A 26,742-nucleotide genomic window follows, 5' to 3' on the forward strand; every position below is an offset into this window, starting at 1 on the left:
TTCTCCTAATGTGGCCCAGAAGCAGACACACACCCCAGTCTCACATTTGCCACAGTGGCAGGACACCTGTCCTGGCCTCATCATCCACCTCCAGCCACTCTCTGCCCCCATTTGCAGACCCCCCCTCTCCCTCGCCCCCCCTCGCACTTCCATTTATAGCCGCAGCCCAGGCTGCCCTCCCTGACTCCAACCCAGAGGCTGTGCCTGGAGCCCTCCTCCCGCTGCTGCTGCTGCTGCTGCTGCTGCTGCTGCTGCTGCTGCTCTGAGCTGTTGCTGGTTGCTTTTTCTGTGTGTGGAGTCACCCACCTCTAGGAGGAGGGTTGCAGCCTGCTGCAGTCCCTCCTGGCAAAGCAAAAAGTTTATTTGACTTTATAAAAAAAGAGAGAGAAAGAGAGAGGAGAAGAAAGAAAGTGACGTAAAAACATCTTAAAGAGCTCTTTGGCAGCAGATTATCTGGGAATCGGACCATGTGAGAAGAAGGGGTGTACAAAAAGACAGTCCCTGGTGCAAAGTGACCCATAGGATCCAAAGCAAATGTAGGTGGGATTGGTGAGGCCGGCTTGGATGAGCCAGTGCAGGAGAAGCGCTCCTGAATCCGCTGGGACACGCCAGGTATTTTACGCTTTATTCTCCCCCCACCTCTTCTAAATGCAGACGCCTAAAAGTGCCCTGTTTGGTGATTATGAGACAGAAGCTGGGGAGGGTCTTTTCCTTCGCCTTCCCCAGCAGAGCTAATTGTGCTTTTGCTCATCTTTTTTTATCTTGATTTTTTTTTAAAAAAAAGCAAAAACCTGAGATGGCAACGGTAATGTACACCAAAAAAAGAGTCTGTATATATTTGCATGAGAGGCTTTTATGCCCCTGCTGCACTTAAAACAGACAGTGAAATGTTTCTGCAGCTCCAAGGGACGGGGGAGGGACGGGGACAAGGGAGCCTTTTGAATTTATTTATTTATTTGTTGCTGTTTCAAGTTTTGCTTGAGTTAAGAATGTGTTCCTTCCTCAGCTTTTCTGTCTGTACATGCTTGCTATCTCAGTTATTAGTGTCAGCGTTAAAAGACGGGTGAGCAGCGTGTTTCAACCAGCTTTTGACTGAGTGATCGGATCAGCCCTTAGCCGTACTGCAAGATGCAACCTCCTTATTTTAGAGAGAGGGCAGGAGGGAGAAAAAGTGTGCTTTAAACAAAAAAAATAGTAGGGACAAGACATTTCAAACAAGAACAACAATCCAGTAAACTTGGGTGCCTTGCTTTTCATGTTGGTTAAGACAGGAAAAGCTGCAATAAGTAAGCTTACCTGACAGCTTACTGATGTCAAAATATTTCATATTTTCACAACACCTCTCTCACTCACACACCTGTACAGGTGAGAGGGGTATGTGGGTGTCCCCCTCCTTATAGAGCAAACGGAAGGAGCTTATTTTGGTGACAAGTTAACAATGCCTCACTTGAACTGGACAGAAGTGAAACAAATTTCACAACGTACATGGGTCTATGAAAATTACAAATGTGGTATAAAGTGCAGGATGACGGGTGCTTTCGACCTCCAAGGACATTTAAAAGATTGGGCAAGCTGAAAGGGAGAGAGATGCAGCAGATGTGGAAATATCTGAAAATATGTTTGGGGTTCTTTTGTTTCTTAAGACAGTTGCAAAGACATATAGGTGGCTCACGCTGCTCACCCGCACAGGCAACAAAGGACAGGACCCTGGCCCCGGGGGCGATACATAGGCATGAGGGAATGAGGAATGTCACTGTGCCTTCTTAGTTCTGATCTGCTCTCAAGGAAGATGCACATCAAAAAATAAATATATCCCCCTCATTCTGTTTTTGACCTGTTTTTAGGACTTTGGAACCTGGTGGGCTAATTTAAAAGTGATTCCTAGTACACGTTCTCACGTTCTTGGCATTACAGCGCCATGCCTCTTGATAGCACAGCTTGGCTCTGCCTCTCGTGGGGAACCAGTTGAAAATCTGAGAATCAAGAGTACATATGCTACTGTGACTTTAAATTTATAAAGGACCAGTCCAGTGCAGGGAAGGGCTGTGGCTCAGTGCGTAGAGCAGATGTAGGAAGTCCCAGGTTCAGTTCCCAGCATCTCCAGGTGGAGAGCTGCTGCCAGTCAGTGTAGGCAATACAGAGCTAGTTGGTAGTTTCTTTTGCCTTGGCAAATCTTCCATGCTCTTTTTTGCATTGAGTTTTAAATGGAAACATTTAAAACTCCCCCAACCTGGTGCCCTCTGCATGTTTTGGATTACAGCTTGCAAACCGCCTTGTGTATAGCAATACAGAAAGGTGGTATACCACATAAAAGTGAAATGAAGCTCTCATCGGCCTCCAGAAGTGTGCAGGGTTTCTGGCTCAGTTTTCCAGCTGGAGAATAAGCTGCCTTTGAGAGCGTTAGGCGCAAATGCACTTGACATTTTGCTGGGTGTTCACTTAGGTTAAGGGGCAACAATATGCAAGCTATTTGAGTTTCACAAAGCTCTGACTGAAGAAGAATGCTGTGGAATGCAAAAGCTTGTACATGTGCTTCACCAACTCTCGAGGTACAAGGTAGGTTTTGAAAGATATATTAAATCACAGCAGTGGCAGCCTGGTTCAGAGAAATGGTCCACCACCGCAGAATCCTCTGCCACAGAACGAGGATCTTGGCTTTAGATGGCTTTAAAGGGTCACACGATTTCGTGGAGGGGTAAGACTGCAGAAAGCTCAGAGACAGGATAGCCAAGTGGAACTTGAATGCACAGAGGTGGTTTACCTCTGAGTAAGTTTCTGGGAAGCAACAGCTGGAAAGAGAGCTGTTGCCATCATTTCCTACTTGAGGGCTTCCCAATGGAGCCTCTGGTCAGCCACTGTGGACACTGGATACTGGGTGAGATGGGTCCCCTTTAGGGACTGATCCAGCTGCAGGGGGACCGCTGTGTTCTTACACTAGATTGTGCCCGGCACTTGGAGACATGCAGAAGTATGTGACTGCACAGGCTTCTAAGAGGTACTTTGTTCTGTTTATTGTTAATTAATTAGAGTGCTGAGGAACTTAATGAGATGTAACCAGTGGTCTTCTTGGGAGAAACAGTTCATATTCCCACAGTCCACAAATTTCTTTTGGTCCTTTCTACAAACAACAGATCTTCCAAGGCAAAACATTTTAAAGTTTGTTTTCTGCTGTGAGGGAGCCCGTCAAGAGCTGGTCTCCCTCAAGCTGCGCACGGCTTGAATGTGAAAAATAGCGAAAAAAGGTCTTTGCCCAAAGGAGTCTGGAATTTCCACAGATTCGTCAGGAATGCAGACCATAATAAATAACAATAACAATAAACATAGACTCAATTGTGGAAAATTGAAGGTTTGTGCTTTTCTAGACAATTGGCTCCGGAGCTTGTTGTCTAAGCTGGGAAGAACTTCAGAGACTGTTTTTGTTCTGACTGGGAAGCTATGATTGACCCCCAAAAGATACTAAAAACAAGCTTTAAAACACGGCTGGCACTTAGCACACAGGCAAAAAGCCACCGCACCCCAGTGCATCTGAAATGTAAGGGCAGACGAGGGCGGAGGGAGAGGAGAGAGAAAGAGACAGGATGAATGAACAAGTCAAGACTTCACAAGCGCAGCAAGAATGAAGTGGGGAATGGTTTCATAAATGGACCTACAATCTTCAGGAAAAACAAGGTTGAGGTCAAGGAAGACTTCTTAGAAGTGAGGAGAGGGAAAGGGAAGGAAGTAATCTGAGCCAAAGTTTTGGAGTGGCAGAGAAGCATGACCCGGGGTCAATGAGGTTTGCATGGGGCTGGAACAGATTTTGAGAGCAAATCCCATCCTTTGGGTTTTAGATGGAAATGGATGGATGCCTCTGCCTGAACCCAGAATGCGGTTCTTAAAGGTTGCTATGGGGTGGATCCTTCTCTCTTTTAGGGGAGGTCCATAACTCTCTGGTAGCAGCCTCTGCTTTGCAGGCATGAGCCCATTCACCCCCAGCACCTCTAGTGAGAAAGGGACCAGGGAGTATGTGATGCGAGAAGACCCTTCTCTGCATGGGGAACCGCAGCCAGTCAAGAGTAGACAACATTGGGCCAAGTGGACGACTCACCAGATCTGGTAATATGGCGCAGAATGGTCACAGCTCAGGGGGCAGAGCGTATGCTTTGCAGGAATAAGGTCTCTGCTTTGATCTCTGGTCTCTCCTGTTAAAAGGATAAGCTAGCATGTGATGGGAAACATCCTCTCGGACTATGAACCCAGACACTGCTAGCTAGAAAGACCAAGAGCATGACTTGGTATGAAGAGATTGCTCTACAGCTTCCATCCCTTCTGTGACATTGGAGGGGTCACTTTATTGCACAGACTGTAGCCCAGGTAGGGATGAATGTATTTGCCTATTTCTCTTAGTTTCTCATTTTTCCAGCCTTAAATTCTGTTCTCCATATTTCTGCGTTAACTTGCAATTATCATTATTATCTTTAAAAGTCCTAATGAAAATTAATCAGCAAATTAGGACTGAAATTTCTCGTAACGTACAGATTTTTCCCCAGTGATTTCCCTTAGTATAATGCTTCATTTGTTATTTTCACCCATTGATGAATGATAATCCAGTTTTTACCTAGGGTTTTAATAGGTCATAAGATTTTATGGTATCTATGTTTGTAATGTATTTTTGTCGGTGTTTGTTCTTTGATGCTATGGCCTGTCGGCTACGCAAATAAAGTCTATTGATTGATTGTTATTTTCACAAATGTATGTGGTTTTTATGCACTCCAAGCAATTTTTCGTGCAAAATATGTGTTTGCTGAACTGCACCGCAAATTTCAGGTTAGTGTGAGAATTTCAAAGGACAGTTGTGTTCCAGTTTGCTTTGGGGAATTGCTAATTTGCTAGTTTTGCATTGAAATCCAAACTGAACCGAATTCCTCCCCACGGTAGCAGATTTTTGAAACGTATTTTGCTAAACCCTGTTCCAAGCATCCATTCTTCCAAAGGAAGTTGGCCCCATCTAGCACTGAAGACTCCCCAGTGAATGAAGCAAGTGCTCTTGGGCATAAAATGAAGCGCAGCTAAGCGCAGTGACATAAGGCATTTGAGTTATGTACTGAATCCAAGAGAGAAGGGAAATATTATCTCACAAAAACAAACACAGACCCACTAGCCCCATTCAAAGAGCCCTACTTTCTGGTTCTGCTGCCAAAATGGTGGGGGTGAGGCTGCCAGCCCCTATCGGACCACAATCCATGGTTGATGGGCTTGGCTTTGATAAGTCAGGAATGTACCAGCCTCCATTAAATTGTGTGCATGTTTGTGGGTGGGTTTATTTGTTTTCTTACCACTGGGTGAGGGAGAGAAATGGTTCTCTTTTTTTGCAAGTGAAACCGGGGAAAAACTTTTAAGCTGTACTTTGATGAAGATTTGGTGTTTGGCTGTGAGGGGCCCAACAGAGTGGCCTCGAAGACCAGCTATCCCTGGCCTGCAAGATGCATTTTAAATGCAATTGCCTTGGCCTACGGCAAAGTTTCCTTTTGCAAATAAATCACCCTGAGTAATCCCCACTCAAAGCTACATGAACTACAGTTAGATAACAGCCAGGCTACCCATATACATTCATTCCTGAGGTCGGGAGGACTCTGCACTCTTTCCCATGAGAGTCTGAAAAACTGAAGGGGTGAAATCTCAGGTGTTATTTTGGCAGGGGTCTGGCATGGGTAAAGTGTGGGTAACTACTAAAAATGCTCCCTAAAGCAAAGTCTGGATTCAACCCCTGCAGGATGCATCCTACAGGAAATGCTTGATTTTTAGAGTTTGTTTTGGGGGTGGGGGAGCGTGGTGTTAGTGCCAGGACTTTGTTAGTGCCAGTTCTTGTGAGGAAAACTGAAAGTTAAGGAGCATCTGAGCTTACAGAAAGTGCCTTTTCCTCCTCATGAACTTAAAAGCACAGCCCACTTCCACACCTGGAGATCGCTGATTAGATGTTGTTTTCTATACTGACCCCTGGCACTTCTCCTCCATAGCAACCAACTATCAGCCAAGAGGCTTCCTGGGTAAAAAGTCCATTCCCATCTTTGCAGCTAAGGGGCAAGGGTTGGTGGTATAACACATGCTATTCATGCAACGGGTCTCAAGTTCACTCCACGGCATCCCCAAGTAGGGCTGGGATAGCGTTCTGCTTGAGAACCTGGCAAGCTGATGCCGGTCAGTGTAGACATTATTGAACTAGATGGACATATGGCCTGATCCTGTACCAGGCAGCTTTTGCTGAATAAGTCAGACTACTCAAATGAATGGGGGGACCCTAATGGCTCTGGGGGAAGGGCCCATAGCTCAGAAGCAGGGAGCCTGCTTTGTGGGCAGGAGGTCCTGGGTTCAGTCTGTGGCATCTCCAGGTATGGATGGAGGAGATTCCTGCCTGGAACAGGAGAGAGCCACTGCCAGGCTACATGGGCAATACCAACTGAGATGAGCCAATTGCCTGACTCTGCATAAAGCAGCTCCCCATGTTTCTAGTCAGATCAGCCCTTTATTAACAACCTAGGTGACTGGAATGGGACGCGGGTGGCACTGTGGGTTAAACCTCAGCGCCTAGGACTTGCCGATCGTATGGTCGGCGGTTTGAATCCCTGCGAGGGGGTGAGCTCCCGTTGCTCAGTCCCAGCGCCTGCCAACCTAGCAGTTCAAAAGCACCCCCGGGTGCAAGTAGATAAATAGGGACCGCTTACCAGCGGGAAGGTAAACGGTGTTTCCGTGTGCAGCTCTGGCTCGCCAGAGTAGTTTCGTCATGCTGGCCACGTGATCCGGAAGTGTCTCCGGACAGCGCTGGCTCCCGGCCTATAGAGTGAGATGGGCGCACAACCCTAGAGTCTGGCAAGACTGGCCCGTACGGGCAGGGGTACCTTTACCTTTACCTTTTAGGTGACTGGAATCTGTTACCACAGCTCAGTGGTAAGCAGGGGGTTTTTTTCCCCAGCCGGAGCTCACAGGATCTCAGCTCTGGCACCTAGAAAAATAGCACTGGTGATAATGTAAGCAGAGGGTCTCGGATTTAATCCCCAGCATCTGCAGAAAGGCTCAAACCACTGGGAGCCGGCCACTGTAGATGCTATGCTGGAGGGCCCAGTGTTCTGCCTCGTATATCTCCTTCCCATGTTCCACAGCAGAGAAGCCTCTTTTCCCTTAGCTTGCCTCTGAGCAAAGGTGTGCCAAATGTCTCCCAGAGCCCCTTTCAAGGCTTAAGCTGCGCTTGAGAAAAAGAGCAGCCCCAAAGCCGGGTGCACTTTCCAGGTTGTATGTTTTTTATTAGTGGTGCTTCCAGCTGTTGAGGAACAGCCAGCCAGCCTGTGTTTGCGTAAGAGTGACCTTTCCAGCGGCTCAGAACAAAAATAGATAGTAATAAACTCTTATCCTTGATGCTGTTCACTGGAGGACCTGGAAAGTGTTGGGTGGTGACGGGCAGAATGGCAGATGGCGAAGGAGCCAGTCCCAGGGGGAAGTGAGCCCCAAGGGGTTTAGTGCAGTCTTTGCCAACCTGGCGCCCTCCAGATGTTTGGACCACGACTCCCAACATCACCATCAGCTGGGACTGATGGGACCCATGGGCCAAAGCATCTGCCGGGCACCAGGATGGCGAAGGCTTGTTTAGTAGATACCTGCTGCCCCAAACTCTTGACATGGCTGCATGGTCTTTCTTTTTTTAAAGGTCCACAGTCAGACGGGCTGTTGCTTACTTGCCATCAGCCGTCCAGTGCTGGGCCACTTGGAAAGTGTTTTTTTCATTATCAGCCCATAAATTTGTTGATGCTATTTTTCTTGATTTTTTTTTTAACTGTGAAATCACTTTGGGATATTTTGCGGGAAGCAATTCATAAATGGAATCAAATACAGTGGTACCTCGCAAGACGAAATTAATTCGTTCCGCGAGTTTTGTCGTCTTGCGATTTTTTTCGTCTTGCGAAGCACGGTGTCGGGAAAGTTTTGGAAAAGCTTCAAAAATCACCAAAGTCTTTAAAAACCTCAAAAAAGGCTACCACACCGCGTGCTATGAGTTGCTCCTCGAAGTCAAGTCGCAACTGTATTAACGGTGTTAAGAAAAAGGAAACAAACTTGCAAGACGTTTCCGTCTTGCGAAGCAAGCCCATAGGGAAAATCGTCTTGCGAAGCAGCTCAAAAAACAAAAAACCCTTTCGTCTAGCGAGTTTTTTGTCTTGTGAGGCATTCGTCTTGCGAGGTACCACTGTATAGAAATAAAACAATATAGAAATAATAGAATGGCTTAAAGCACTATCCCTGCATACATATGGAGGCTCCATTCAGATATTGGGTTGCTAACTGTGGTTGGTCTCCTCCTTTTTGGAAAGCTGCCTTAAGGTGGTGGCCGTCAACACGTCCTGTGGCAGCGAGCAAATTCCATGAGCAAATCTGAAACTGCCTATGGAATTGAGCCGTAATTACAAATAAGTTACTTATAGGCATATAAAAAAGATGAGGCACTGGGAGGATGTGACTCAGCAGGAGCCCAGGGTGGCCTTAACCAAAGCTGGCTGTGGAACGGAACGTGAAGATGATTGTGGAAAGTTCTCTCCCAGGGTGCCTGTGACCGGTGGGTCATTCTCTGCCATTCTATCAAGTCCAATCCAGAGGCTTAAAGTCCACCCGGGTTGCCTCTCCGCAATTGTACCTGGCACTGAATTGCTCTTGCCCAGGTTGTGAAATCACTGGGCTTCCAGTCCCGGCGTGGTTTTTATTATTTTCGGAGGCTGGCTGAGCCCTCCAGTGGCAGAGCTCCGAAAGGATGTCCCAGGCGTGGGATCCCCACGGGAAAAACTGAAAGTGCTCGGTCTCCTGCTCTGTGCTGTTTGCTGCTTCAGGGTCTTTGTAGATAGCTGTGTGCTAGTTGATGATTAACCAAGGTATGACAATTGCAACATGCGCATGGCCCTAGAGATCCAGGTTTCTCTGCGTGGGAAAAGGAGCTAGCAGGTGATTGCATGGGGAGCCTTCTCCATGCCCTGGAATTTCAGGATTCAGCAGGTACAAACCCTTTCTTCTTTCTCCTCTTACAAACTACTCCCACCTGGCCACAGCCGGGAGATGCTGATACTGGAATGTTGATTAGAGTTCTCTGATTTAATAAGGCTCCTGTGGGCTGCTTGGGGCAGATCCTCCCCACTTTCCCCCTTCACAACAACCCTGCAAGGTAGGTAAGGCAGTGACAGTGGGCCAAAGGTCCCCTGGCACTTCATGGCTGAGTGGGGATTTAAATCCAGGTCTTGCCAATTAAGTCCACAGGATGTTGCTGTGGGATGATGAGGCTGATGAAAGTTGTAGCTAAAAATGTCTGGAAGCCACAGCTTGGTGACGGCTGGTGAAAACCTTTACTCTGCCTATAATAGGAACTGGCCAGGTGTCCCTACTCCTCTCCCAGAAGAGCACTGGATGGAGACAGGCAGTCCTGTCCCCAACATCTGACGATCTGAGGGGTGTCCTCTCTTTTAATTGTTTTAGCTGCATGCTGTCCATAGATCATTGGTTTGCCCAATGCTTTTTCAAAGAAGCCACTTACGCTAGGCTTGTCCATCACAACACCTTGTGGTGTGACATGCCATGTGTCAACGATATGCTATGAACGGAAAGTGCTCAGAAGCTACTTTCATGTCTCTTGGGATGCTGCTCATAACTCCCAAATTATGAAAGCTCCTTCATCATTCATACTTGTGGTTTTCGGTCAGATTCCAGCACTTAAGTGAGCATAAGAAATACAGCTGTTTGTTTAACCTATCACATATTAAAGTTATGTAATAACCAGCAATTGTCTTTTAATAGAACGATAGAATTGTAGAGTTGGAAGGGACCCTGAGGGTCATCTATTCCAACCCCCTGCAATGCAGGAATCTCAACCAAAGCATCCAAGACAGGTGGCCATGTAGACAGATGGTGCCCAGAACTGCACACAGTACTCCAGGTGTGGTCTGACTGAGGCAGAATAGAGTGGTACTATGACTTCCCTGACTTACTTATAACATACAGAAATGCATTAGGGGAAATTAACTTGCAAAAATCTGTGCGTTAGTCAAAACAGCATACAAAAATCAGTTTATTGGGGAAGATTTGAAATAAAGTGCCGAATAATTTTCATGAGGATTTTTTAAAAACAAATTTGCAGATTGCTGTAAAAATGTGGAGAACTGAATGTAAAATTGGAAAAATGAGAAGCTGGGAGAAATGAAACTGAAAGATCCTTCCGTCCCTTCTTGTAGGTAAGGCTCAATGACCCAATGTGGCACCTTCTCCAACTAGCAAGTCATATACCGTATTGGCCCGAATATAAACAGCACCCGCAAATAAGCCGCACCTTTAAAATTCAAGAGGAAAAAAGGAAAAAAGATAATACCCGAATATAAGCCACTCCCTTAAAATTGGGTTACAGGGTGAAAATTGCTGCGAGCCAATTTAAGTCTTTGATCTTGTAAGCCCACAAAGATTACCGTACAATCGCTAAAATCGCTACAATTCTGCAGGCACTCAAGCTCTCAAATTGGCAATAAAACATTTTTTGTTCAATTTTAATGTATGTCTGTTTCAGCAGTGATATCGTAAAAGCCAATTTTTGTAAGGTTGTGAATTTAAGCTGCACTTTAACTTTTCATGGTCGGAATTTTGAAAAAAAAAAAGTGTGGCTTATATTTGGGCCAATACGGTACTGTAGGAGCATAGGAAGGTGCTTTACAGCATCTAGACCAGAACTGCATCATCTGACAGGCTGCAGCTCTCCAGTGCCTCAGGCAGAGAAAGGTCTTTCACATCACCTGTTAATCCATTTTGACTGGACATGCAGGGGTTTGAACTTGGGACCTTCTGCAGGCAAAGCAGAGTGCGCTACCACTGAGCTCCTTTCACTCTCTCAGGAACCGATGATGTTTCCTTATACCAGGTCAAACAATTTGCCCATCTAGCTCCCTGGAAGCCAATATCTGGGGTCTCCAGCAGAGATAATTCCCATCACTGCTACCTGAGACCTTTTAACTGGGGGGTTGGATTCAGGACCGTATGCATGAAAAGAGGTTCTACCACAGAGCAATAAGGCCCCCTCCAAACATCGGCAAAGTTTCCACAATTTTCGGTGCTCATCACAGCACACCGTATCCCCACAATCTTAGGGTGGACGGTGGCTGAGGGGAACAGAGTTCTCAGGGGGAGGGGAGGGTGTGCGTTCATTTAAATAGCTGGAATTATGACAGTTTAGAATTCGGCAGCTGGGAGGAAGGAAGGGGCTTTAAAGAAGCTGATCTGGTAACGCCAATGTTCAATAAGCAATGCTTTTTAAAAATCAAGCAAGCACGACACCACAGAAATTAAGAGGGATGGATACATTGCTTTCATATTTTCCTTTATGCCAGAGGAAGTCAATACCTCTGAATACCCAGGATGCTGGACTAGAAGCACTGTCTGATTTGCGCATCCTCAAATATCTTGGTTTTATTTTTCTAAAACTGCTTTGCACCTAACACAAGGTAAAAAGGTAAAGGGACCCCTGACCATTAGGTCCAGTCGTGGCCGACTCTGGGGTTGCGGTGCTCATCTCGCTTTACTGGCCCAGGGAGCCGGCGTACAGTTTCCGGGTCATGTGGCCAGCAGGACTAAAGCCGCTTCCGGCGAACCAGAGCAGCGCATGGAAACACCGTTTACCTTCCCGCCGGAGCAGTACCTATTTAGCTACTTGCACTTTGAGGTGCTTTCGAACTGCTAGGTGGGCAGGAGCAGGGACCAAACAACGGGAGCTCACCCCGTCGTAGGAATTCGAACCGCCAACCTTCTGATCGGCAAGACCTAGGTTCTGTGGTATAACCCACAGTGCCACCCGCATCCCTTTGCACCTAACATAGCGCACCTTAAATGTTCAAAGCCAGCTTGCATGTTCAACCATCCTGTAAATTAGACCGGTATTATACTCCCCACAATGAAGACTGGGTGGGACAGAGGGAGTATGGTGTGGCTTGAACCACAAATGCTCTGGCTACGGCACTGCTCACCCAGCACAACAGCGTGGCTGTTAGATCATTGTTCCCCTATTTGGCCAGATTTCCGTTGGCACAAGACCTACCTGATTATAAAAACAGAAGGGAGAGGTTATTACAAATAATGGCCGGGTTCCAAAGAGCTACTTTGGGCGCGCCTGGGAGTTTGAGTAGGTCAAATCGTGACAGCAGGTAGCAGCAATTGGACATGAAATCAGAGCATTTGTGTCCACTGAGAGGGACCACGAAACAGAATGAAGAGAGGGTGGCAAGGATAGATCCTTTAAAAAATACTATTAAAAGAAAAAAGAAAAGTCAGTGCCAATTAGACTGTCATTGCGGGGGCAGAGGGCAATAGCAGCGTCTTTTCCTAAAGTAGTAACAAGAGGGCCAACCATTACTGCAAATCTGGAGCAAGATGCCAGTAATTGGAAAGCACCAAGAGAGCCAAAGTCCATTGCCTATGTCAGACTGGGGCTTTGTCACTAGCAGAAGAGGATGCTGGACTAAGTGGGCTTTGCTCTGACCCAGCAGGGCTCTTCGTATATTCTTAGGAAAGGGCCAATTAACCAGATAGATGCAACTCCAGGATGGAAATGGGAACTGCACAGACCTGGGTCTGCTTCGTTGGGATAATAATTGTTATGGCTCTCCTCATGCTTACATGGGAGTAAGCCCAACAAAAAAACCAAGGCTTGCTTCTGAGTAGGTGTGTATAAGGCTGTACTGGAAGAGGAACATTTTGTTCTGCCTGGTAATGTAGAGTTATCAATGTGCACAATATAGGGTGGTATTCAATGTAAGTCATACTCTAGAGTAGACTTACTGGAATTAATGGACTAACGCAGATCCATTAATTTCAGAGGGTCTACTTTGAGTAGAAATTAGTTGGGTGCAAGTTGTTATTCTTACCTGCATGTAATAGCAATGTCTGGCCCTGCTGAAGGAAAGGCATTTTGAGGTGCCGTTGAAGATTACATTCACGCCACTCTTTGGTGCCATTTGAATTTTGTGCCCATCAATGATTCTTGATTTGACTTTAACCAATTAATTGGTTAGCTAAATCAAGTTTTAAAAATTATCTATTGACTAAATGGCACCCCTGATTGAATCAGACTCTTTAATGTAAGTTAATTCTTTTTAATGTAAGTACTCATTTAAAAACAAACAACCACGAATGGCAGGCAAAATCTTAGGAAAGGCTTTTCTTTTTCACTCCCATGAGGAAGTTATAAGAAAGAAAGTGTTGTGATGTATGTATGCCCCCATCTACAAACTAATACAGTATGCTTCCACCCCTTCAAAACTAATGTTTAATTCATATTCAAATTAACTGCAGGTAGTATTGGGTGACTCCCCGCGACAGAGTGAGCTCCCATTGTTTGGTCCCTGCTCCTGCCAACCTAGCAGTTCGAAAGCTCGTCAGAGTGCAAGTAGCTAAATAGGTACTGCTCTGGCGGGAAGGTAAACGGCGTTTCCGTGCGCTGCTCTGGTTCGCCAGAAGCAGCTTAGTCATGCTGGCCACATGACCCGGAAACTGTACGCTGGCGGCCTCGGCCAATAAAGCGAGATGAGCGCCGCAACCCCAGAGTCAGCCACGACTGGACCTAATGGTCAGGGGTCCCTTTACTTTTACTAGTATTGGTTGAATGAATCAAGTGAAACTCACACAAATAACCAAATCCTATTTCTGAGCTTTTCTTCTCCATACCTCAACTTGAATGCTGGTGGGCTGGGCGGGTCACAAGGATGTTGTGCAAGTAAGTAAAACGAAATGATTTGGTGACAGTACTAGCAGCAACATCACTCACCCCAGTACCTGCCCGTTCCTTGCATATAGGGCTGGCCCTACTATGAGGTAGACTGAGGCAGCTGCTTAGGCAGTAGATACTGAAGAGCAGTGTATCAACCCACCCCCATTTTGCCTCAGCTTCCTAAGCTGTCCTGGTGTTCCAAGTGTGGTAGAGGATGCGATCCCATTACCAACACTGAAGTAAGAGTCACCCTGATTGGGTTCTGTATATGGAATGGTGAGAGACCACTACCTTGTCCTTCATATTATACAGCAAAATGCCTTTAAGTACCTGCTTACAGGTAGGTAGCCGTGTTGGTCTGCCGTAGTCAAAACAAAATTAAAAAATCCTTCCAGTAGCACCTTAGAGACCAACTAAGTTTGTTATTGCTATGAGCTTTCACATTGACTTCTACAATCTTGCCTCTTACAATTGTTCTTCTATCTCATTAGTAAATAAAAGAACAGAAGCGCTTCATTTCTGTACGCATGTTTATGTAAAATAAGACCATATAACCAATCGATAATCATATTGCCATTTTGTTTTCCCCTCCGCAATTAAAATTTTGAGCTGCCTGTTTCCTCCAACATGTTGCAGGGCCCACAGCTGAGCTGCTGATGCTGGAAAACCCACAAAGGAATCTGTGGCTGGAAAGGCGGTCCTAGTGGAAGTCCCCTGCAGATGGATAGGAAGGCTGCCTTCTAACCCACCGGAATGGAGAAGGCAGCTCCCAGCGAGACCCAGCCCCTCGCGCCTCCAAAGGCCTCGAACTGTAAGGAAGGGGATGACTGCTCAGAGAACGGACTCCTGATCAAGATCACAGAACCTAAATTCCAACTGGCAGAGGGTGCAAACCAAGCCCACCCTAGCCAGGGAGAAAAGGAGGAGACCACGAGCCCTGTGTCCAATGGGATTTCAGGAGCCCAGAGCCCAAGTCCTTGCAATGCGACAGGGGGCAGCGAAGGCACCCCTCCCACACCCGCTGCTCCCATGACCACCACCCTCTGTGTGGCAGAGGGTCAGCAGCAGCTGATGGAGCTGGATGAGAGGGAGACTTGGAGCAAGAAAGTGGACTTTCTCCTCTCTGTTATTGGCTATGCAGTAGATCTAGGAAATGTATGGCGCTTCCCTTATATATGTTACCAAAACGGAGGAGGTGAGTGTCCATTGATTGATTTGATTCAATATTTGTAGTCTGCTTTTCCAAACACAAATGTTGAGCTCAAAGTGGCTCACAAGAGTCAGTTACCCTGCAGCCCCCTTGCTTAATCTGGGCACAGCACCGGGGCCTTGCTCCTCTAACATATACTTGGGGGTGGAGCAGGATGGTGGTGCTGTGAACTAACATCTGCCTCCCCCCAAAAAAATCTGCAGCACAAAGCAAGCAAAGGCCAAGCGACTGCAAGCATTTCTTTGCAATTAAATAAAGAATATATGTGTATATATATATATATATTTGCTTGAGACTCATTCTCTCATGCCACCTAGCATTCCCACATAAAAGATGCTGATGGGCAGGGCTGGGCAATGTCAGGTTTTCAACAATGCAATGTGTCGCCAGCCAAACATCGCAACCTGGTGATATGCAGCAACAAGCTACATTGGCCCCAGCCCACAAGGCACGGGGTAAAATTGTCGCAACTCTCACTGCAGAAGCTGAGGGGTTTTCATCCCAGCACCTTGCAGGTCAGGGACTATACAGCTTGTTTGCATTGCTCAGCTGGGCTCGCTGAGGTGGGGAAGCAGTGGGAACAGTTTAAAGAGGCCGAGGAAGGAATAAGTTGTATGGGCCCGGCGATACAGCTTGCTCCTCCCTCTGCAGCATGAGGGGCAGAGCGCAATGGCGGCTTCATGCGGCAGTATAGCACAGCTGAAACCGCTGCTGCTCCTGAGTCCCTCTGATACCAGCAGCCCGATGTTGAACGTGGCACTGGTAGCAGAGGGACTCAGGAGCTGTGTCGGTTTCACCCATGATATACTGCCAGGTGAAGCCGCCATACACGGTCCTGGGCGATGCATTGGTACACCGCTCAGGCCTACCGACAGGTTACAAAAAACAACACACACTCCAAGTGGACTCTAGCATGGAAGCAACCTGTATTAACTGAGGGATTCTTAAAATCGCTCCTGGAGCTGTGGACAAAATAGGGAGCTATCCCTAAAATAGCCCCATAAAGGCTGGGCGGCATGAAATGTTGACAACCGGCTGGAGAGGAAGATAAACAGATCTAAGAAAGGAAAGAAACCGCATTGTTGCCTCGATAAAGTCATTTCCTGACTTGTTCATTCTGATAAGCTATTTTGCAATGTCCTCAAGATGGAAGGGAGAGCTGGCCACAGGAGATATCAATGGAGATATCAGAGATTTTAATGTAGCTGGGATTGAACACACATACTCCCCGCCCCCAACACATGCACAACTGAGCATGCAACAGGCCAGCAAGGATTCAGCTGGCTGACTGGTGGAAAACTGGGGTTAGGGGAAGGGGAGTAGTTGGGGTCTTGAACAGCAGTACTCCACACAGCAACACTGTTGTTGCAACACCCCCACCTTGTTCCCTCTATTTCTGGCACTCAGAGACCTTTGTGGACGCAGTGCACCCCCCAGGCACAAGAGGGATCCGTCAGCATGCTTGGGGAAACACCAAGATTTTTAGAACTAATATTCAGGAAGGAGGAGCCAAAGGAAATGCTGACTGGCCTTTGCTGAGCAGCGTTAGGGGTGGGAGGTCAAGGGAACGGAGTCTTCTGGGCACAGCTGACTGGCTGGCATCTTGATCAGAAACACTCCACGCTGCAACGTTTTGTTGCGTAGGCCACTTGTTACCATCCAATGCCTCTCTGAATGGTGTTTTAACGTTGGTCCCTTTGATTCAGGAGCTTTCCTCATCCCGTACACAATCATGGCTATCTTTGGAGGGATCCCGCTCTTCTACATGGAGCTGGCACTGGGGCAGTATCACCGAAATGGATGCATCTCAATCTGGAGGAAGATCTGTCCCATTTTCAAAGGTAATCCTCAAGGGAAAATCTCTATTCTCAGAATCCTGGGTCACAGTTAAAGCTGCAGAGCACTTGGGGTGTGGAGCCAGGGGCTTTTCGGGGGAGGATTCCTGGCATATGTGGAGATCAGACGTCTTAGACATGTAATTCTGCATTGACCCTCCAAATCCACACATAAAAAGTTCTCTACTTACTATGAGCATAGTTCCCAATAAATGCGCACAAAGGGAAAATGACTGACAATGTCATTTTATATGCTGTTGCCTGTGCCCTCATCCATGTTTTTTATGGCCTGTGCTGGAGCTCCCTGGCTGCATAGGAACCTCTGCCCTCAAGAGCAAGTTACTGGAGCTCCATGTGTTGCATGGAAGCCTCTGCACTACCAACAGATCACTTAATAGGAACACCAGAGCACCCATCTCTCTTATGTTTATGCCAGCATTTTCTATCTATCCAGGAATTGGCTATGCCATCTGCATCATTGGCTTCTACATTGCCTCGTACTACAACACCATCATGGCATGGGCCTTGTACTACCTCATCTCCTCGTTCACGAGTGAGCTGCCCTGGACCAGCTGCAAAAACCCCTGGAACACCAACAACTGCACAAACTACTTCTCCAACAAGAGCACCGCCTGGACTGCCAACTCGACCTCCCCGGCAGAAGAATTTTACACGTAAGTGCATGTAAGTGGAGAGACAGCCATGCCAGAATAAGGTGGAGAAGGGAGGGTGGGGAAGGAGCTTTCGAGGAGGGACGGATGTGTTAAACCCTGTGCTTTCTTTATATGAAGGCACTGGCTCAGGTCTCCTAGTTAGCAACCGCTTTTTATGAGCATCAGTGAGAGTTAGTGGTTCATTCTTTATGCTTGCAACAACCTCTGAAGCCCTCTGAAACATCAGCCTTGGTCATTCCTTAACTAGGTGCCAGAGCACACAAGGGTGCTGCAAGAGATCTGCTAGAGCTGTGAGAAACATGTCAAAACACACAAGGTTCCTAAGTGCCCAAAGCATCCATGAACAGAGGAGGGTGCATTCTGGATCTCTGGATGACTCCCTGCTCTGTTCTCACCTCCTTCCAATCCGTCTCTGCTGGTGGCACGGATAATTCTGTCAAAGTTCTGCACTGAGCAAGCCGCCACTCCTGATATAGAAAAGCAAAAGAATTGTCCACCCTCACAGAGAAAGCTGCCCATTGTATCTCTGCATGAGTCACTATTCTGAGTGTAGCCCCTCCCAAACAGAAAGCCTACATAGATTTGTGACTCATGCAGAAACACACAGGCCTGGTTCACATTTAACACTGTGTCATGGTTCATTTATCAAACCATGAATTAAAAACAATTTCTCCTACAGATGATCAAACTATGACTTGTTTCTCCAAAGCTTCTTCTGTTTTCCAGCTACTCTTGCCTCATTAGAATGTGAAGTGTCTGGGGTGGGGTAGCCAAAAAAGCCAAGGGTGCTGTTTTCAGAAGTAGCACCAAGCCATAGTTAAAATAACTCAAGTTTTAGAAGCCAACAGTATACCATGGCTTCAAGTCACAGCTTGTTGACTGTAAACAAGCCACAGTTAAGGTACTGGGCAGGGTCTGCACATGTTTAATAAACCATGGTTTAATGTTACATGCGATCCACACCATAAAAAGTATGCTTCATAGTACAGTGTATAAAGGAAGCCCTTTCGGGGTATAAGAATGAAGTGGCATCTCCCATTTTAATCAACAGGGGAAATGTGTGCCGGAATTGTCAGAAGTTAGAACCACCCCACCAACTGATGTTAGCCAATTCATCGAAATCAGGCTGTAATCAGGCCTGGCTCAAGATGTACATTGTTTTGATTGCCAAAGAAAGGAAATCCAAACATTTTTTGTTAAAAAACTAACTGAAGTAAATAACTGCCACTTTTTGAAAAGCACTGGCATGAAATTGACACGAGGTAGCCAGCTCTAGGTTGTTCTTCCTTCTCCCCCGCTTGTACCCAGGAGCAAATCTTTAAGTGAGGAGAAGCCAATGTGATTCCCTCCAGACAATGTTGAGCTCCGATTCCCATCAGCCCCATCAGCAGCCAGCATGGCCAATGGTCAGGGGGATGGTGGAAGTTGCTGTCCAACAACATTGCAAGGCTACCCTGTTCCTGACCTCCCGTTTGCTTGGCTTGCATCCAACAGCCACATTGATGGCAAGTTCCCAGTAGCAAACCCCACTCCATCCCACCCTCAGGACTCATGGACTTGAAGCAAACGTCACCCGCTTGAAATGATCCCTTTGGAAAGTCTGCATCCCAAAGGATCCCCAACACGTCTGTTTCCTTTCCATTTCAGCCGCCACATTCTCCAAGTGCACAGATCCAAGGGGCTGGATGACCTGGGAGGAATCAGCTGGCAGCTCGTCCTGTGTTTGATGCTTATCTTCACCATTGTGTACTTCAGCATCTGGAAAGGAGTCAAAACATCTGGAAAGGTGAAGAGCAAGACCAACAGCAGGAGGAGCTACGCCAGGATTGTATCTGGTGGTCAGGGATGGAAAGGGATGCTGTATCTGAAGACCGGGGGGGGGGGGGGGGAGGTTCATGTGGCCCACCAGGCTTCTCCATTCCTTAGTGCCTTAGGGGTCTTCCCAGACCACACCCCTTCATCAGGCAGCACCCTCACCAGCCCTGCCCTGTCCCCTTCTCAAGTGCATTTAGCTGACTTGAATGTGTTCTTGACATATGAGAATGTCTCTAGCTTGCCTGGCTAGAGACTGGGGAGATGGTATGTGCTGGTGTGTTTGTAGAAACTTCTGGCTTTTGCATGGCTAGGATACGGATTACTGTACACAGTAAGTGTCCCATCTGTTTTTACCTCTGGTCTGGCCCAAACATGGCATATGGCCCCTGGAAGGTTGCCCATTAAGGGAACGTGGCCCTCAAGATGAAAAAGGCTCCCTATTTCTGCCACCAAAAAGAGGGAGGAAACTTTCATGTTCCTGACTGTCTTGAGAAGCAGCTGGAATGATCTGAAGATCATTCTGAAGTTACCCAAGCTGGTGGCCTCCTGTGATCTTGGCTAGCACCCAGTGAGGATGTCGCCATCCTTCCTTCTGGCTGTGTGTTAGGAAGGCCTTTTCTATACAGAAGATTTGTCAGTGTCAGGGGCGCAGACACCACAAGCCTCCCAAATATGAGGCAGCAGGCAAAGCGCCACTAGGCCAGGAAACCCCATCTGTCCCATGGGAGCAGGTCAAGAGGAAGGAAGTTCAGACACAGGGGAGTCTGTGCCACCTCCTTGGGGTGGGAAGAGACAGGGCTTTGGCACAGGATGGGATAGTTCATGGAGCTGGCAGAAGAGACCCCCGGAACTAGGGGGGGGAGGGATTCTATAACATTTGCACATCTCCGAATTTTGCAAGGCAGTTCTCCAGTCAACTAAAGTGTACAGAGATGCATATTCTAAGGTAAAATGTGCATATAGTTCAGTTAAACTAGCCCACAAAAGCATGTAACATTTGCTTTGCAAAAATGTATATATCTGCTAAAAATGTATACATTAGGATAAATTTGCACTAAAATGCTGGTGTTCTTCTTATTTGCCTGGGTCTTTGGATAGGGACATTCAGGCACTGTCGATATTAAAACTTTCATTTTAATTACCGTTTTTAGATGTGGTCTTGTTGGATTTGATGTTGCTAGGCACCGTGGGCATGTTTTGAGTTGCGGTGGAGAGTGGGCTATCCATTTAATAAATTAATATTGCTGCTAATTCAGAGCAAAGTTTTCATCCTTTGTGCCGGTGGTTTCCCTCGGACGAATCCTCAGTCTTGATTTCTTCTCCAAACAGGTTGTGTGGGTGACTGCCACATTCCCTTATGTCATACTCTTTGTCCTCTTAATACGGGGCGCTACCTTGCCTGGGGCCTGGAGAGGGGTGGTCTACTACCTGAAGCCCGAATGGGATAAGCTTTTTGCTACTGAGGTAAGCGGGGGGGGGGGGGAGGCGGGTGCAACAAATCAGATGAATAGATCGGCTACCTTAAAGTCCTGTGGCAAATGCAGAGTAATGTACTAGATTTGAGGAGGTGGGGGGGTGAACCAGGTACTCAGTCAGCCTTCTCCCAACCTAAGTAAAAATCTAGGTAATTACTGGTCAGTTGCCACTTTCTCCTTCTTGAGCAAGGTTCTTGAGTGGGTGGCTGCAGACCAGATCCAGGCACTCTTGTACCCCTGTTAATTCTCAACCTTTCAGCAGCTTTCAATACCATGGCATTTCAACCATGGTATCCTTCTGGAGCAGCTGTCCGAGTCAGGCGGTGGGTGGCATCACTTCGCAGTGGTTCTGATTCTACTTGGTTGTTTCCAGAGGGTAATGCTTGGGGAGTGCTCTTTGGCTTTGTGTAAGTTCCGAGGTTTACCGAAGCCTGCTCTGCAGCTACTTGGAGCAAGACTGGTATTATGCTTGCTCCTGCTCTATGGTATAGTGTTCCTGTCGAGATACAACACACACCCACTATCTGTATTTTCTGGAAACAGCTGGAAAACAGGATAAACGGAACTTGCAGAAAAAGCTTTTCTGCAGACTGTCTGCTGAGTGTATAAGGGATAAGACAGTCTCTCAAGTATCCTGTTCCTGAGCTGTATAGGGACTTATGTTAGTAGCAAATTGACAGCCAGTACAAATCCCTCAAGCAGGATGTGTTATATGCTGGCAGTAGGTTGCCCCCACAAGCCATCAGGCATTGCATTCTGTATAGCAGATGCAAATGTCATTTCCCCCTGAATAGTTATGAAAGACTCAGATGAGGTTGGGGGAGATTTTGGCCCTCTAAGTAATAAATACAGCTACTATTGAGATTACAGGTTCTAATATTCGCCAGCCAGCGGGCTCCCGGTTGATAGGAGAGAGTTCAATGAAGAGGAAATGAAGACACATCGTTCTCTGATAAAGCCACATCTCCAATAAGGCCCCGTTGCCTCCCCTAAAAGTAATAAAGGGTGTTAGTATTGTATTGGATGTTTCTGAAGCGATGAGCGAGGCCAGATTGCGATCTCTGTGCTGTTGATATATGGCCACAAAGCTTTCATGTGGTGGCTCCTGGGGCAGGAACGATCTACAGAGTCGGGCAGTGCTCAGCTTTGAGTCTGGAGAATAAAAAGGAACTGGTTTGTTCTGGAGAAAACAGGAGATAAGAAGGCTAGTCAGGAAACGGATCTTGGGGTGATGGGAGAAGGACAGCTCAGAGATGTCAACCCAGTGTGTGGCAGCTGAGTATAGCAAATTCCATCCTAAGTGCTATCAAGAAAGAACTGAAAATAAGTTTGCCAGTGGTGTAATGCACTTGAATAAATCTATGGGGTGGGTGAACTTGAAATATAGTGTATAGTTGTGGTCATCTCATCTCAAAAAGGATATTGAAAGAACTAGGAAAAAGTCACAGCTCAGTGGTAGAGTATCTGCTTTGAGTGCAAAGGGTCCCATATTCAGTCCTCAGCATCTCCAGGTAGGACTGAAAATGTTGAAAACACTAGAGTGCAACTCCATCTGCTATGGACCACTGGCCTGGCTCAGCACAAATGTGCAGAAAATAGCCACAAGATTATCATGGATCCAGAGCATTTTCTCTATAAAGGAAGGCTATAGGGTTTTGGATTTTTTTTAACCAGAAAAGAAAAAAAGGTAATTAAGGAGAGAACTGATGGAGGTTTGTAATACTATAGTATGATGCAGAGAAATTGGATAGAGAGGCAACTAGGAGTCACTCAATGAAATTGAGTGGCAGGAGAATCAAGACAGGCCAACCCTCTCCCCCAATGTAACTTCACATACTGCATTATTAAGCTATGGAACTAACTGTCACAAAGTGCAGTGATGGCCAGTAGCTTAGATGGCCAGCTGTGGGGGAGGACCTTAGTGGATCTACTGTGGGGAACCCATGGAGTGGCAGGCCACTGCGACTGGTATTGCCCTGCTAGGTCTTCAACTTCAACTCCACTGCGTCTGCTACAAAGCAGTCGTCCCTGCCTGTATCTAACTGATAGCTTCCTCAGCTCCAGCAAGAGTCGCTATAGTAAACTCTTAACCTGAAACACTTGAAGCACAGGGCTCAAAACACAAACTGGAAGCTGAAAGCGCTCACTCCTTGCATGGCTTCCCAGAACAACTCTGCTTTTACCGATACCCTTTTTAGTGAGCTGTGTCTGTTGATTCTTTTCTTTTTAGGTGTGGATTGATGCAGCTGCTCAGATCTTCTTCTCTCTCGGCCCAGGATTTGGGGTCCTCCTAGCCTTTGCAAGCTACAACAAGTTCCATAACAACTGCTACCAGTGAGTTTTCTCAAAGAGAAAGATTACTGGGAAGTGGGGGGACGATGACTCAACTTGCCATTGTGGAAGACTCTAATTTGCACATAGTTCTAATTATTTACACTCCAAATCAGACCAGCTGGAGGGTACAAGGAGAATTTGTGTATGGGGTATGTGTGTATGTTGTATCACAAGCATGTCCTGATTCTCAGAGGCATGCGTGTTTCCATTACAGGGACGCTCTAGTCACCAGCACTGTGAACTGCCTGACCAGTTTTGTGTCCGGGTTCGTCATCTTCACCGTGCTGGGGTACATGGCTGAGATGAGGAACCAAGAGGTGGCAGACGTGGCCAGAGACACAGGTAAGCAACCAAGGATGGGCAAATGTGGCCAATCTCAGTTTCGCATTTTTCCAGTCTTATGTTCCGTTTGCCCCATTTCTTCAGCAGTTTGCAGTATGGTTGGGGTTGTTGTTTTTTAATTGCACCTGAAAATGTAAGTTTGTTTGCAATTTTCTGTAATATGTCTATGTAAACAATCTCCCCAAATTACAAGTAATTTTTGTATGTTATTTCTACGAAAGCAAGATTTCTTCCTCTAACATATACTTTCTTTGGTGAACATTTTTTTGTCTGGAGAACTGCACTGCAAAATTTGGAGAAGTGTGAATTCAAAGGATAGCTACTTTTCAGTTTGACATACTGGTTTGGGAAGTGCAATGCAGACAAAGAATTCTTCCCAATCCTTTCCTTTTATACTCTCACTACCTTTCCTGTGATTGTGGGAAGGCTGCAGCCCACTGGGGCGCAGAAAGTCCCAGGTTCAATCTGCAATGGTATATCCAGGCAGGGCTGGGAAAGATTCCCTGCCTAAAACCTTGCAGAGCCACCACCAGTCAGTGTAGACAATACTGAGCTAGATGAACCAATGGTCTGGCTCAGTATGTTCCTGTATTCTGATGCAAGCTGTCCTGCAGAGGATCTTATGCATCCTAAGAAACTCTGCACAGCCCCTTTTAAAACAAGAGAACACCAGGCACCACTGTGTCTCAATAGCCAGTTGAGGAAGGGCTGGAACCAGTGAGCAAGGTTCCATCCCTAGCATCTCCAGTCCCCTTCTGAAAAAAGAACTGTACGGTAAAATTTTAGATGCAAGTGATGGGGGAAGACCCTTTTCTCCCTGAGACCCTACTAGTCATAGTAGTGGACTAGGCATCTAATAGTCTGATCTGGCATAAGGCGGCTAGCTTCCTGAGTTCCCATGAAACATCTTTCAGTGAGCAACTGGGTTCATTATTAGGCAACTGGGTTCAATGGCCTCATTGAAGAATTCCTCAAACACTTCCTTGGCTGACTAATTTTGACACATGCAGGATGCTGGCAAACTTGACTTGAAGGCATAAGAAGACACATTCCTAAAGCAGCTCAGTATGTTTAGTCAAGAGCTACTTAATTCTCAAATTACAATGTTTGGCTTTGCATGAAAAAATGTCCCGGGTTCAATTCCTAGCAACTCCAGGTAGGGCTAACAGCCTCAGTTTTGCCTAAAATTCTTCTCCAAAGGGAACATCTCCAGATGTTGCAGGACTCCTGATTCCCATTAGCCCCAGCCAGCATGGCCAATGGTCAGGGATGGTGGTAGTAATAATTCAGCAGCTTCTGGAAGGCAAATCACAGAAGAGCTGAAAGGGACCCTTAGAGTCATCTAGTCCAACCCCCTGCAGTGCAGGAATCACAGCTAAAGAATCCCTGACAGATGGTTATCCAACCTCTGTTTAAAACCCCCAATGAAAGAGTGTCCACCACCTTCAGAGAAGCCCATTCCACTGTTGTTCAGCTCTTACCACCAGAAAGTTATTCTAAATGCTTAGTTGGAATTTGAATCCATTGGTTCAGGTCCTACCCTCTGGAGCAGCAGGAAACAAGCTTGAAACAGTTATCATATCGCCTCTAGGTCTTCTCTTCTCCAAACTAAACAGATCAAACTTCCTCAACCGTTCCTCATAAGGCTTGGTACCCAGACCCTTTGTCATCCTGGTTTCTTTCCTCTGCACATGTTCCAGCTTGTCAATATCCTGTGTTACTCAAGTCAGGGAAAGCTAGCATAGGTGTTACTGAGCTAGATGGACCAGTGGGGTCTGACTTGGCATATCGGTCAGCTTCCAATGCGGTAGGGAACTCTCCTTGGTTGGAAGTCTTTGAGACCAAGCTGGAAAAGCCTCTGTTTGGAATGCGAGGTCAGAGAGACGGGAACATAGGGATTGCCTTGCTGTTTCAGAATAAAGTCTGGAGTGCTATTTCTAGTTTGTTTGGCCTGGCTTCAAATCACGAAGGTTCCATTTAGTGATTATGGGTAGCATCCTCCTTGAAAAATATACAGATCTCTGGTGCCTGCCATTGGCAAGGCATGGGATACTCTCAGATCTATAAACTTTTGCCCTTCAGAGCTCTGCCAACTGGCTGCTTGAAAGGGATGTTTGAGACTGGATGAAGGATTGAAGGCCCTCAAGATGAAACGCAATACAATTCATCAAGCCAGGGGACAAAGCCGCTCCGTTCCATCCTGCTAGAGCCTGATGCCACACTGAGATAGTGCTGCACAGGATTCCCGGCTCACTTGCTGCAGCAAGCTCCTCACAGGCACCCACAGGGTCAAGAGCATTGCCCAGAGCCAATCAGCTTGGCTCTGGACAATGCTTTTGCTGGCAGAAGTATAGCCACTGGCCATGATCACACATGCCTTAGTTACATAAAGGTTGGATCACTGTAACATGCTCTAAGTGGGGCTCCCTTTGAAGTGTTTGGAAACTTCTGCTGGTCCAAACTGCGTCAGCTGGAGTCCCAACCAGAGCCAGATTATATTTTATCACATTTTTATTGTTTATTGTATTTTGATAATGTAAGCTGTCCTGGGGAATTGTTTAAGGGTGGGGTATATAGCCGCCTAAAATAAACAAAAATAGTAAAGGTTTGGGGAGGATGCAGCTCTATGGCTGGTGCCAGCTGATTTGGCTCCTGGACAGCATCTGAGCTGCAGTTAGCTTTAAAATCCGAAATGGGCTAGGCCCTAACCGTAATGTGAAGCACTGTCTCCTTCCACACCAACCTGTCTGGCCACTCATGGGTAGCAAACATGGTGCCCTCTAGAATAGATGCTGCAGGGCTACTGGGCTTCCCATTGAGGGCATCTGGTTGGCCACCATGAGAACAGTGGGGAACCGGCATAGCTCAGCAGTAGCACATTTGCCTTACATGCCGAAGCTCCAGGTTCAACTCCCAATGGTATCTTCACATAGGGCTGGGAAAAGCTCCTTGTCTGAAACCATGGAGAGCTGCTGCCCGTGAGCTTGGACAATACTGACCTAGATAGAGTAAAAGGTCAGTATTGGTATAAGGCAGCCTCTTATGTTCCTAACAGGATACTGGCCTAGACAAGCCACTGGCCTAATCCAGCAGGCTCTTCCTATGTAGTACTCCAAATCCCATCCAGAAGACACCACATTAGATACCCTTGACTGGTGACCTTTGGAGGAGGCGGCTCTTTATGCCTGCCACCATTAGAGTTGCAGCTGGTGGGAATATAGGAGAGTATGACGTCAGGCCTGTGGAACTCCCTGTCACAGGAGATCAGATTGGCTCTCTTCCTAATGAGTTTGACGTGCCAGATTAAAGC

At 46.8% G+C, this 26,742-nt stretch overlaps 1 protein-coding gene across 7 annotated transcripts in view; it reads left to right on the forward strand.

Moving 5' to 3' along the window:
- Nucleotides 1-257: 257 nt before the first annotated feature.
- The window catches only part of SLC6A4 (solute carrier family 6 member 4), a 36,025-nt gene continuing 9,540 nt past the window's right edge, over nt 258-26,742 (forward strand). Inside the window, exons 1-9 of one of the 7 annotated variants that reach the window (XM_077919668.1) lie at nt 258-612; nt 10,142-10,235; nt 14,384-14,942; nt 16,664-16,798; nt 17,247-17,466; nt 19,114-19,252; nt 20,611-20,745; nt 22,987-23,090; nt 23,305-23,432. In XM_077919668.1, the coding sequence (XP_077775794.1) occupies nt 14,501-14,942; nt 16,664-16,798; nt 17,247-17,466; nt 19,114-19,252; nt 20,611-20,745; nt 22,987-23,090; nt 23,305-23,432 (1,303 nt within the window). In that variant the 5' untranslated portion in view covers nt 258-612; nt 10,142-10,235; nt 14,384-14,500. Of the gene's footprint in view, nt 613-3,767; nt 4,096-4,204; nt 4,354-8,317; nt 9,010-10,141; nt 10,236-14,356; nt 14,943-16,663; nt 16,799-17,246; nt 17,477-19,113; nt 19,253-20,610; nt 20,746-22,986; nt 23,091-23,304; nt 23,433-26,742 lie in introns of those variants that run through there. The other 6 variants (XM_077919669.1, XM_028707365.2, XM_028707369.2 and 3 more) reach the window with 6 other exon arrangements.

The sequence above is a fragment of the Podarcis muralis genome, chromosome 15 (genome assembly GCF_964188315.1).
Source record: "Podarcis muralis chromosome 15, rPodMur119.hap1.1, whole genome shotgun sequence".
Taxonomy (NCBI): domain Eukaryota; kingdom Metazoa; phylum Chordata; class Lepidosauria; order Squamata; family Lacertidae; genus Podarcis; species Podarcis muralis.